The following is a 13,124-nucleotide window of genomic DNA, read 5'->3' as shown; positions in this document are numbered from 1 at the left end:
GAACCTTCCAATCCAAAATGGCCACCAGCTCCACATCATAAGTCAAATCACCATCCAACTGAACCGTGCTGAAATCCAAAACATGAGACGGATAGACAACATACTTCCGGAGCATAGAAACATGAAATCCTAGATCCACGCTCGACAAACTTGGTGGCAAGGCATGCTTGTAAGCCACCTCCCAAATCTCTGAAGCACCTCAAACGACCCAATATACCTAGGGCTTCACTTGCCCTTCTTCTGAACCTCACAACACCATTCATGGGTGAAACCTTGAGCAGAACCTTCTCCCCAACTGTAAGTAACATCACAGACCTTCCGATCAGCTTAACTTTTCTGTCTAGACTGCACCGTGCGAAGCCGATCCTGAATCAATTTAACCTTGTCCAAAGCATCCTGAACCAAGTTAGTACCCAATAGCCTAGCCTCACCCGGCTCAAACCAACCCACCAGAGATCGGCGCCACCTCCTATACAAAGCCTCATACGGAGCCATCTAATGCTCGATTGGTACCTGTTATTGTAGGCAAACTCCGTGAGCGGTAGAAATTGATCCTAAGAACCCCCAAAATCAATGAAATAAGCGCGTAGCATGTCCTCCAAAATTTGAATAGCGCGCCCGAACTATCCATCCGTTTGACGGTGAAAAGCAATACTCAACTCAACCTTGGTGCCCAACTCTCGCTGTACTGCCCTCTAGAACTGTGATGTAAACTGTGTGCCCGGATCAGAAATGATGGACACTGGCACACCATGAAGGCGAACAATCTCTCGGATGTAAATCATAGCCAACCGCTCCGAAAAATAAGTAGTACGAACTGGAATGAAGTGTGCAGAGTTGGTTAGCCGACCCACAGTCACCCAAATGGCATCGAACTTCCTCGAAGTCTATGGGAGCCTAACTACAAAATCCATGGTGATTCGCTCCCATTTCCACTCTGTAATCTCTAACCTCTAATGCAATCCACCCGGTCTTTGATGATCATACATCACGTGCTGATAGTTAAGGCACCGAGCTACAAATCCCACTATATCATTTTTCATCCTCCTCCACCAATAGTGCAGCCTCAAGTCCTGACACATCTTAGTGGAACTCGGGTGAATGGAATACCGCGAATTGTGTGCCTCCTCAAGAATCAACTCATGTAGCCCATCCACATTAGGCACACAAACTCGACCCTGCATCCTCAATACCACATCACCCCCAACAGTCACATCTCTGGCATCACCGTGCTGAACCTTGTCCTTGAGGACAAGAAAATGCTGATCATCATACTGGTGCTCTCTGATGCGATCAAATAAGGAAGACCGAGAAACCATACAAGCTTGAACCCGACTGAGCTCCGAAAATCCAATCTCACGAACTGGTTGGCCAAGGTCTGAACATCAACTGCAAGAGGTCTCTTACCAGCAGGAATGAATGCAAGGCTATCCATACTCGCTGCCTTCCTACTTAAGGCATCAGCCACCATATTGGCCTTCACCAGATGATACAAAATGGTGATATCATAGTTCTTTTGCAGCTCCAACCATCTCTGCTACCTCAAATTTAGATCTTCTGTTTGAACAAGTGTTGGAGACTCTGATGATATGTAAAAAACCTCGCACGACATACCATAGAGATAGTGCCTCCAAATCTTCAATGCATGAACGATGGCAGCCAACTCCAAGTCATGAACAAGGTAGTTCTTCTCATGAGGCTTCAAGTGACGTGAAGCATATGCAATCATGCAACTTCTTCGTTCAATCACTAAATCTCATGCTGTAATTCTCTGCATTTCTCAGCCTTCATTTTCCCTTTTTCAATGGATTCCACTACATCTCAACTATATATATTTATTGAACAACAATAAGTATTAGTATTTATATATGAAGTGAAAATTAAAACCACACTTTTGAAATTCTAGTGCTCTCCCACCCTTTCATTTCCCATTTTCCAAGAAAAAGAAATACTACTCCCGTTAATTTTATCTCTTCATACCTTCATTCTTCAACATCATTTTTTTCTTCTTAGCAAACATGTACATATATCAGTAAATTATGCCTGATAAATTAGGCCGTTGAAGGAGATATTACCATGCATTTATTGATTCATTTCACTCAACAACGTGAATTGATTTTCTGACTTCTTTAGAGTCTTTTTTGTGCTTCATTATCTACTCCACCTAAAAAAGAGTAAAAAGGGCAAAACATAACTTGATCTTTTCATTCATAGACATTCTTTTTCTAATGCATATCTGTACTAAAATAGACGTATATACAAGTACAAAAACGAACTTTGAGGTTTCCTTTGATCCTGTCAAGTAAATTTGCTTCTTTATTGTAACTCCCAAGTGTGAATTAATTTGATTTTTCGCGTTTTCATGGCATGCAGATTAATGAAACCTCCATCATAGTAGATGCGTCAAAGTATATTCAAGAACTGAAACACAAAGTGGAAAGGCTGAATCATGACATAACTACTACTACTACTGCTGCTCAAAGTTCCACCAACAATACTTCTTCATGGCCTGTAATATTCTCCACCATAATTCTTTACTTGATTCTCTACTTAGTATATAACCTAATTTAACATTTTCTTTCTTGAAAAGTGATATTTTCTTTCTCACTCTTTTTCCCTCTATTTTTTTCCTGGAATTTTTTTGCAGCAAGTTGAAGTGGAAACCCTAGAAAAAGGTTTCTTGGTAAATGTATATTCAGAAAGAAGTTGTCCCGGCTTGCTTGTTTCTATATTAGAAGTTGTTGAGGAGCTTGGCCTTAATGTGCTCGAAGCTAGGGTTTCATGCACCGACACCTTTCGTTTAGAAGCTTTTAGCGGAGAGGTGATTTTCATGTCTTCATAAATTAAAAATGTCCATATATTATATAAAGAACTATGTAACTAATCCATTTCTCTCTGTCTTTTGATGGTTTTAATTTAATGCCTGCATGAAGAGTTTTCTCTTTTTTCATGTGACTTTAGTTTTTGACTATTTCTTGCATTGGACTAATAACCAAAATTCTTTTTCCATTTATAGAATGAGGAGAATGAAGAAACCATCAATGCCCAAGTTGTGACAGAAGCAGTTTTTGAAGCTATTAAGAACTGGAGGGAAAGCAACGAGCAAGGCTAATTAATCAATCAATGTAGCTTAATTAGCTACTCTTTCGTTTTTTCTGATCTTTAAGTTTAACTTTCCCCTCATCTTCCCTGCTATGATAGTTATATAATCAGGAATTATTGGTTAGTCCATTAATTCAACAATATTATTGATGATCAAAGATCATTCATTTTGCCCAGTCAAATGACTCTCATAGACACTTGAGAGATTTTATTTTCACGTAACTGTAACAATCTGGAAAAAAGAAAAAAAAAAAAAAACTGTACTCTTATTTATTCTGTACAACCTAAAGTTTAGCAGAAAATTTGCGTCTTTGCGAATAAGTTGATTAATTTTAGCCCTACAATGTTTATCCTGTCAAATAGTACTTCCTATGTCAGTTTATTCAAATTTAGTCTCCTGAAAAGTGGGAAAGGTATAGGCCTTCTACTTATGGGTATCTAAGACAAGAAGTCAAGGTGTTTCATTATTCCATAATTAATTAAATTGCCTAAATGGGTGCTTAATTAAGCAGCAAATTTAAAAAAAAAATATTTTATTGGTTTTAAATTTATTACTAGTTGATATAGGTGCTAGATATATATCTCTTTGTCTGAGGTACATTAGAAAATAATTTGAAGTGTGTGATTCATGTATGCGATTAAGACATCTCCTGGTGTTTCTGTTTGTTATATACAATAATTTAAGATTCTGATCAGTGAAAACAGATGTATAAATAATAAATGCCATCATAAAAACTGGCCATTTTACCAACTTCTGACCTGACAACATTTGTTTGAGAAACTCAAAATCTTCATTTTGTAAAGTACAGTTGGGCCATTCTTGCCAGCTTAGTACCTGTGATAAATGCCAAAAGGTAATCTTACATTCAGAAAATGGAACCCTAAGCAAAAATAAAATAAAAAAATTTTAAAAGGGAAATTCCTCTTTTAGTGCATCATTTATTAAGGGTAGGCGCTTTTATTTTTTCTCCTCGTGATATTCGGCTATTAAACTTTTAATTAGTAGACCGAACATAATAATCTAGAGTAATAGATTATGAACTGAATTACCACGTGTTACAGTAAGCCAGGATTGCTATAATATGTAGCTCCAAATTAAGGGTAACATATTTCTATAGATTGACTGATTTTCCTAAAGTTTTACATCTTTTTGCCTAATAGAAGAGTACCTAATTGTTCGGCACTTATCAGAGTACAGTCGGCACACAATTAATGCATGGCTGAGCAGCACAAGCCTACAAGTGAAAGTTAAATGTGTTTAGTCACATATCAAAAACCAAAAATGAAATTTGCCAAAAATTGAGTGGCCAAAGTGCATGTGTCATTATCAAGGTTAAAGCGTACTAAAATTGTTCTTTTTTTTGCCCTTTAAAATGCTTGAAATTGTCATGATCAAGGTTAAGGTGTACTAGATATGATATGGCTGTACGTAGTTTAAGCTCTGGAGTCATGTATAAGCTTTATCTTAAATCCAATTTGATGACGCAAGTGCGCATTAGATTAGTCGCTAAGCACGAATTAGCCTACAATTATTTGGATCCTCAAGATATCTTTGCTGCAGCAACTAAGATTAGTATAGGAAACGTCACCGTAGTAAAATTACTTCAGGATTGAGAAGGGACTAAATGTTTCATAGCATATTAGTTTGATTGATACGGTTATAAGCGCATCCGTACCTATTTTCTTTCTTTTTCCATTTAACTATTCAGTTTCCGAAGTTCCACCGACTCGACTAATTATATATGATTTGCGTCAAGAAGGGCCACTAAGCGAGAAGTGTATCCTTACCTAATTGTAAGAAGGAGACTAAAAAATTTTGTCCTGTTTATATTTCGTGTGTATTGTATACGGTCGAAATCGGGCTCGTCTACAACATGACAGCTCGGGCTTGAAATGTGAGGGGTTGAAGATCGACCCCGAGTCCCATCGAACCAGAACACGAGGTGAGAATGTCCGTCCTCGAGAACATTGATTCCGTGATCCCGGAATCGACCCTGACCCCGAACGAGTTCGAGGATACATTGCCAGTATAACCAACAGAAGACCGAAATATCCGTGACCAGTCGGGTATTACGGCGAAAATCTCAGCACGTATCAATAAGGAATCGGCAAATCAGCTAATCAGGAGATTTTTACCTTTTATAGAATTATACCTAAAGTAGGACTCCCCTACTATATAAAGGGTGCCTGATCACTTGTAAAAAACACATTTAAACACGCATTCCAAAGCAATATATTATTTTTCTCATTAAACTCTTATTTATTTGTGTCCTGATACCGATCGAAGTTCATCCAGTTCAAGGGTCCAAGACTGTAACTGTTCAATTCGTGTGGTTTGAATTTATTTTATCACTGTTTATTTCAATTGCAATTCAAATCATCGCTTTGTGTCAAGTTAATCCACGTATCCTTAAAACCACTTAAAAATTTAATTGTTATCCGATTTTAAGGGTAAACAAGTTGGCACCCACCGTGGGGCTAAGGATGGTTATTTGATATAAATTTCCATAACGCACACTATTTTGCACTTGTTCTTTAAAGTGTCTCTGATTTCAGGTTAAAACTAAAAATGTCAAACTCTCAATCGACACCCCTACATGTTGACAATGAGTCCGACCATCATGGTGAAAACGACAACGTAGCTCCCGGAAACGAGGTGCCTCCAGTCAATCTCGGCGGAGTCCCAGTTGCAGACCCGATCGACGTTAGCTCACATGCAGCCATCAACGCAAGTTTGCCCACCGATCCTGAGGACAAGATCCGCAGAGATGTTCGATCATCTGCACAAAGCACACACGGCGGCGAAGATGGTGGAATCAACTTGCGGGTAATCTTCAAAATGTTGTAGGCTCGACATGCGATGATAGCCCAACTCCAGAACCAGAGCTGCGCGCCGAGTAGGATTGAGCTCGAACCATCTCGGGAAGTTGTCCACAAAGATGAACCAGTCTTAGAAAGATCGAATGAGAAAGAGTCGCGGACCAACCCGGCAATCATGAAGATGCTCGAAGAACTAGCGAAACGGATAGAGTCGGGGGAGAAAAAAATCGAGGCAAATGATAAGAAGGTGGAAACCTACAATTCCCGGGTTGATCAAATCTCGGGAGCGTCGCCAATATTGAAGGGCCTAGACTCCAAGAAGTTTGTGCAAAAGCCTTTTCCACCTAGTGCGGCTCCCAAACCAATCCCTAAGAAGTTCCGCATGCTCGAGAATTCTAAGTACAACGGAACGACCAACCCAAACGAGCATGTTACCTCCTATACATGCTCTATTAAAGGAAATGACTTGGAGGATGATGATATCAAATCTGTCTTGCTGAAAAAATTCGGAGAGACTCTGTCAAAGGGAGCTATGATATGGTACCACAACTTACCTCCTAATTCTATTGACTCGTTTGCTATGATTGCAGACTCTTTTGTGAAAGCACACGCCGGGGCTATCAAGGTCGAGACCAGGAAGTCGGACATTTTCAAGGTAAAACAGAAGGATAATGAAATGCTCAGAGAGTTCGTGTCCCGCTTTCAAATGGAACGGATAGATCTGCCACCGGTCGCTGATGATTGGGCCGTTCAAGCTTTTACCCTTGGACTCAATATTCGATGTTCGGTAGCTGCACAACAGTTGAAGCAGAATCTGATAGAGTATCCGGCTGTTACTTGGTCTGATGCGCATAACCGATATCAATCAAAAATTAGAATCAAAGATGATCAACTTAGGGCTCCTTCCGGGTCCCTTATCCCGTCAGACCCGTCGAAAGAGTCAAGAGAGATATCGACCATAAACCGAGATCAAACAGGGATTGATACCACCCGTACAATGGTGACCGAAGAAGCAGTGGGTCCGGATGGAATTATATGAGAAATGAAAGGAGAAATGATCGAGGTCAGAGCACTCGGGGTCTCATGAGCAAGAACGATTTCGACAGGCCTACCGGGCCTAAAAAAGCACCAAGGTTATCAGAATATAACTTTAATGTTGATGCTGCTGCCATCCTATCACCTATCAGACGCATCAAGGACACCAAATGGCCTCGACCTCTACAATACAATCCAGCTCAAAGGGACCCTAACCGGATGTGCAAATATCATGTCACTCACGGCCACAGAACAGAGGATTGCTGACAGTTGAGGGAGGAGGTAGCCCGGTTATTCAACAACGGACACCTTCCAGAATTCCTGAGCCACCGTGCCAAGAATCATTTCAGAAATAGGGATTAACAAATAGACCGAACAAGAAGAGCCTTAACACGTCATTAACATGATCATCGGTGGGTCGATATCCCTCAAGGGACGATGTTAAAGCGCACCAAAGTATCCATCACAAGGGAAAAAAGGACTCGAGATTACATACAGAGGAAACTTTGTCTTTCAACGATGAGGACGCAGAAGGGATCATGTAGCCCTACAATGATGCACTGGTAATATCTGTACTCATAAATAAATCTCGATTTAAGCGTGTGTTAATTGATCCAGGTAACTCGGCCAACATCATTCGATCGAGAGTCGTAGAACAGCTCGGTCTACAAGATCAATCGTGCCTACAGTCCGAGTTCTGAACGAATTCAACATGGCATGTAAAACCACCAAGGGGGAGATAACATTACCAGTAAATGCTGCCTAGACATCCAGGAGGACAAGTTTTATATGATCGAAAGAGACATGAGGTACAACGCCCTGTTCGGAAGACCGTGGATCCACAACATGAGGGTAGTGCCCTCGACTCTTCACCAAGTGTTAAAATTCCCAACACCAGGAGGGAATAAAATAATCTACGGAGAACAACCAGCTGCAAAAGAAATGTTTGCAGTCAAAGAAGTGATTCCGATATCAACACTCACAACATCAAAGGAAACAAGTCCGGGTACAAACCAAGAGGCTAAATAGCTATCACTGACACCGGCCACGACCCAACAGGATAAACGGGGGACTGGTGAAGACGATGATTACGGGGTTCCCAAATTTTTTATGGTCCCAGATGATTCCGACGCTACTTAATCAACGATCGAGGATCTAGAACAAGTCATTGATCGAGTATCTACCTGATTGGAAGGTATACCTGGGCACGGGATTAACTCCTGAGCTCAGGAAAAAACTTATTCAATTTCTTATAGCTAACACAGATTGTTTCGCTTGGTCCCATCTTGATATGACAAGGATCCCACCGGAGATAATCACTCACAAGCTAAGCCTGGACCTAATATTTCATCCGGTCAAGCAGAATAGGAGACCCCAGTCCGAGGTCAAACATGCTTTCATTAAGGACGAGGTATCTAAACTCCTTAAAATAGGGTCCATTCTGGAGTTTAAATACCCGGATTGGTTAGCAAACATAGTAGTAGTCCCTAAAAAAGGGAACAAATTAAGAATGTGTGTAGACTATAAGGATTCAAATAAGGCGTGTCCTAAGGACTCTTTCCCTTTGCCCAACACCGATCGCATGATCGATGCCATGGCCGGCCACGAGATCCTCAGTTTTCATGATGCCTATTCCGAGTACAACCAAATACGGATGGACCCGGATGATCAGGAGAAAACCTCCTTCATCACTAAATACGGCACATACTGCTGTAACATGATGACATTCGAATTAAAAAATGCCAGTGCCACTTATCAACGCCTAGTAAATCAGATGTTTGAAGAACAAATAGGAAAATCGATGGAAGTTTACTTTGACGATATGTTGCTTAAGTCCCTGCGAGCAGAGGACCATTTAAAACATTTGTAGGAGACCTCCAACATATTGAAGAAGTACAATATGAAGCTGAACCCGGAGAAATATGCGTTCAAAGTCGGATCAGGTAAATTCCTTGAGTTCATAGTATCCAATCAGGTAATCGAGATAACCCCAACAAGATCAAAGCCATCGAAGATATCACGGTTGTGGACAACGTGAGGGCCATGCAAAGATTAACCAGACGGATAGCCGCCCTGGGGTGATTCATCTCGAGGTCCTCCGATAAGAACCACCAATTCTTCTCGCTACTAAAGAAGAAGAACAACTTCTTGTGGATCCCAAAAAGCCAACGGGCCTTGCAGGAACTCAAGCGATATCTATCGAGCCCACAACTGCTTCACACACCAAAGGCAGGCGAACAACTATACCTGTACTTGGCGGTATCGGAGATTGCGGTAAGTGGAGTCCTGGTCCGGGAAGAACAAGGTACATAATTTCCAATTTACTATGTTAGCAGGACTCTAGGTGAGGCCGAAACTAGGTACCCTCACCTAGAAAAATTGGCGCTCGCTTTTCTAAGCGCCTTTAGGAAACTAAAACCATATTTTCAGTTCCATCCTATATGTGTTGACAACTTACCCATTGCGACATATTATGCATAAACCCGAACTTTCGGGACGATTGGCCAGATGGGCCATGGAAATCAGTGGGTACGATATTGAATATCGACCCCGGATAGATAGCCATTAAATCTCAAATTTTGGCGAATTTCGGGGCCGACTTTACACCGTCCCTAATACCCGAGGTTGAACGAGAGTTGCTGGTAAACTCAGGGACGTCTTCGGAATCCAGACCCTCTTTACGGACGGCGCCTCGAACGCTAAAGGGTTCGGATCATATTGAAGCCACCAGCAGGCAATGTAGTTAGACAATCTATTAAGACTGTCAAATTGACTAACAACAAGGCCGAATATGAGGCCATGATTGCAGGTCTCGAACTAGCCAAAAGCTTGGGGGCAGAGGTGATCGAAGCTAAGTGCGATTCCTTCCTCCTGGTAAACCAAGTTAATGGGACTTTTGAGGTTAGAGAAGAACGAATGCAAAGGTACCTGGATAAATTGAAGGTAACATTACATCGATTCAAGGAGTGGACTTTGCAACACGTACCTCGTGAAAAAATAGCAAGGCCGATGCCCTTGCTAACTTAAGGTCGTCAGTCGAGGATGACGAGCTCAACACGGGGACAGTCGTAAAACTCATGATATCAGTAGTGGAAGAAGGTCACACCGAAATAAACTCTACAAGCCTGACTTTGGATTGGAGAAACAAATATGTAGAGTATCCGAAGACTGGAAAACTGCCCTCAGATACAAAAGAATCGAGAGCCTTGCATACGAAGGCAGCCCGGTTTCGCCTGTCTGAAGATGGAACCTTGTTTAGAAGAACGTTTGATGGCCTACTAGCGATATGTCTAGGACTGGGAGCTACTGAATATGTCTTGAGAGAAATTCACGAGGTCACCTGTAGAAATCATTCAGGCGCTGAATCATTAGTTCAAAAGGTAATCAAAGCCAGCTACTACTGGATCGACATGGAAAAGGATGCAAAGGAGTTCGTGTGAAAATGTGATGGATGCCAAAGACACGCTCCAATGATTCATCAACTCGGGGAGCTACTGCATTCGGTTTTGTCACCATGACCGTTCATGAAGTAGGGAATAGATATCGTCGGCCCCCTTCCATGGGCACTCGGTAAGGCTCAATTTATATTGTTAATAACTGACTATTTTTCTAAGTGGGTGGAAGCCCAGGCATACGAGAAGGTCAGGGAGAAGGATGTCATTGATTTCATTTGGGACCACATCATATGTCAGTTCAGAATGCCGACCGAGATTGCGTACGACAGTAGGAAACAATTCATCGGTAGCAAAGTAACCAAATTTCTTGAAGACCACAAGATTAAAAGGATCCTATCAGCACCCTACCACCCTAGTGGGAGCAGACAAGCAGAATCGACCAACAAGACCATAATCCAAAATCTCAAAAAGATGTTAACCGATGCCAAAGGAAAACGGAAGGAAATCCTGCCCGATGTCTTATGGGCATATCGTACGACCTCAAAATCCAGCACTGGGGCCACCCCATTTTTGCTGGTCTGTTGGGTCGAAGCCCTAATACTGGTTGAAGTTGGAGAACCAAGTATCAGGATCCGGTACGCGACCAAAGAATCGAATGACGAGGCCATAAATACGACCCTTGAGCTATTAGATGAGAGGTGCAATCCACCCTTGTTCGGTTGGCCGCCCAAAAATAACGAATCGAGAGATATTACAACCGAGGGCCAACCTTCGACCCTTCGATGTCGGGGACTTAGTATTAAGGAAGGTCACAGTAAGCACCCAAAACCCGAACGAAGGAAAGCTGGGGCCGAACTAGGAAGGGCCATATCAGATTATCGAGATCATCGGAAAGGGATCCTACAAACTTGGAACAATGAATGGCAAGCAGCTACTGAACAAATAGAATATAACTCACTTGAAACGATGTTACTGCTAAGGTACGACCCCATTCATTTCTTTTATGTCATGACCTAAACCGATGGGCCGCGACGGGTGCCCGAACCCTACATGTCGAACATCCTTAAGCATGCGTTTAAGATATAAACATGAATAACATACGGGAGGGAAACCTATCCAAAAGAAATATGTACATGTACTGTTGGCCCAAGTTCAGATGAAGTTTTGAAGATTGACAAAATGAACTCAGTCATGAACCAGGTCCATCATGTGAGACACAGTGTTGATATGCTTGCACATGTGACATACGCGTGAAGAAGATATGTCTCAAGGATCAGCAATAATATCTTCTGAATTGATCGAAAAGATTGCATACAGGATAAGGAGTTGAAGTCTCCTTATGAAAAGAGAATTATATCCGGATCAAGGATATGGATTAGGAGTTAGAGTTGTTCTTGGACTCGAATTGTCAAAGGATCCACAATTCGAGTTCTTATCAAACTCTGATTACTAACTCTATAAAAATAACGATTGTTCTCTTTTACAGGCGGTTGCACATAAGCAGAAGTTAAGCATATTTGAGAGAAAAAAAGATCAAGTCTGATTTGCAAGCAACATATGCGAGATACAAGTGTGCACGTCTGAAGCTACATGAACTAAGATAGAAGAACCAGTTTCATCATTGTGTTTATTCTAAGTCTAGTTCAATTGTAGTAGGTTTTAATATTGTATCTTTCAGCTTTCATAGAAGCAATTGTAATAGGTATATTGAGTATTCAAGTTAGAGTTAACTTGAAAGTGTCGCAACAGTTGAGGTTGTGTGCTACACTGGGATTAGAGTTAATCCTTAGGTTTACAAAGAGTTTTGTAAATGCAGTTTTTGGCTCAGTGATTTTAGTGGAGTTTGGGAAAATCCTACTGAGTAGTAGGTCGTGGTTTTTTCACCTTTTGAGCCAGGTGTTTTCCATGTAAAAATCTCTGTGCACTTTACTTTCAGCATTTATTATTTCGCAAACTGCTGTAGTTAGAACACTTAGAAGAACCAGGTTCTTCTAACGCGAAAATTAGGTACTACACAAATCACCCCCCCTCTTGTGTGGTATTGACGTTTATAACATCAGGGAGTTCCCAAGGCACGCAGTTAGGGCTGACACAATCCAGCGGGCTACTCTGAACCCAAATCAGGACGTCATTCAGCCGTCCCATCCCCATATCTACGTTTTGTACTATATAGGGTATATAAAGGGAGTCCTTGTCATTTTGTAAAGGATCTGTTGCTTCAGCTGCTCTATAAGAGATATAAAACAACATTCTCTCTGCTTTCTTACATATTTTCCTGATATTATTGCTCTCATTTATTATATTCATCATTGTTCATCATTTATTGCTTATCATTGGCCATAAAGAGCCTTATATGATTTTATCATAACTGTTAGTCATACCTCGACTACCTTCGATAGCTCACGGCCGAGCTCCGGAATCGACCTCGAAGCCCCGAATCGACAAGCTCGAGGCCCCCAATTGCCTACCTGTCGATTTGATTATCATTTCATCCTTAACTCTTATTTCGCTTCTAAGTCTCACAAACATAGCATCAACTGCTTAACAACCGGCATAAAAATAGATCACGAATTTTTAGAGTCCCATAATCAAATTTAATTGTTATTACCATTTTCATGGTAAACACTTCTGAAAAGGTTATGTCGACGCCATTGGAGCAACATGTGCTTCCTGTTACAAATCCATCAGTGGTCGCTAACCTGCATAAAGTTACTCAATATAAGAGTAGGGGAAAAATTAAGGAAGATGCAGAGTAGGGGAAAATGAAGGAAG

At 41.2% G+C, this 13,124-nt stretch overlaps 1 protein-coding gene across 1 annotated transcript; it reads left to right on the top strand.

Moving 5' to 3' along the window:
• On the top strand, positions 1,728-3,404 carry LOC109232791 (transcription factor SCREAM2). The gene is made up of 4 exons (XM_019398518.1): positions 1,728-1,763; positions 2,374-2,511; positions 2,648-2,821; positions 3,017-3,404. Exons 1-4 carry the CDS (start codon positions 1,728-1,730, stop codon positions 3,110-3,112), a joined length of 444 nt encoding a protein of 147 aa, XP_019254063.1. The 3' UTR covers positions 3,113-3,404.

This window comes from Nicotiana attenuata, chromosome 9 (genome assembly GCF_001879085.1).
Source record: "Nicotiana attenuata strain UT chromosome 9, NIATTr2, whole genome shotgun sequence".
NCBI lineage: Eukaryota > Viridiplantae > Streptophyta > Magnoliopsida > Solanales > Solanaceae > Nicotiana > Nicotiana attenuata.
This window is presented reverse-complemented; position numbering and strand designations above follow the sequence as displayed.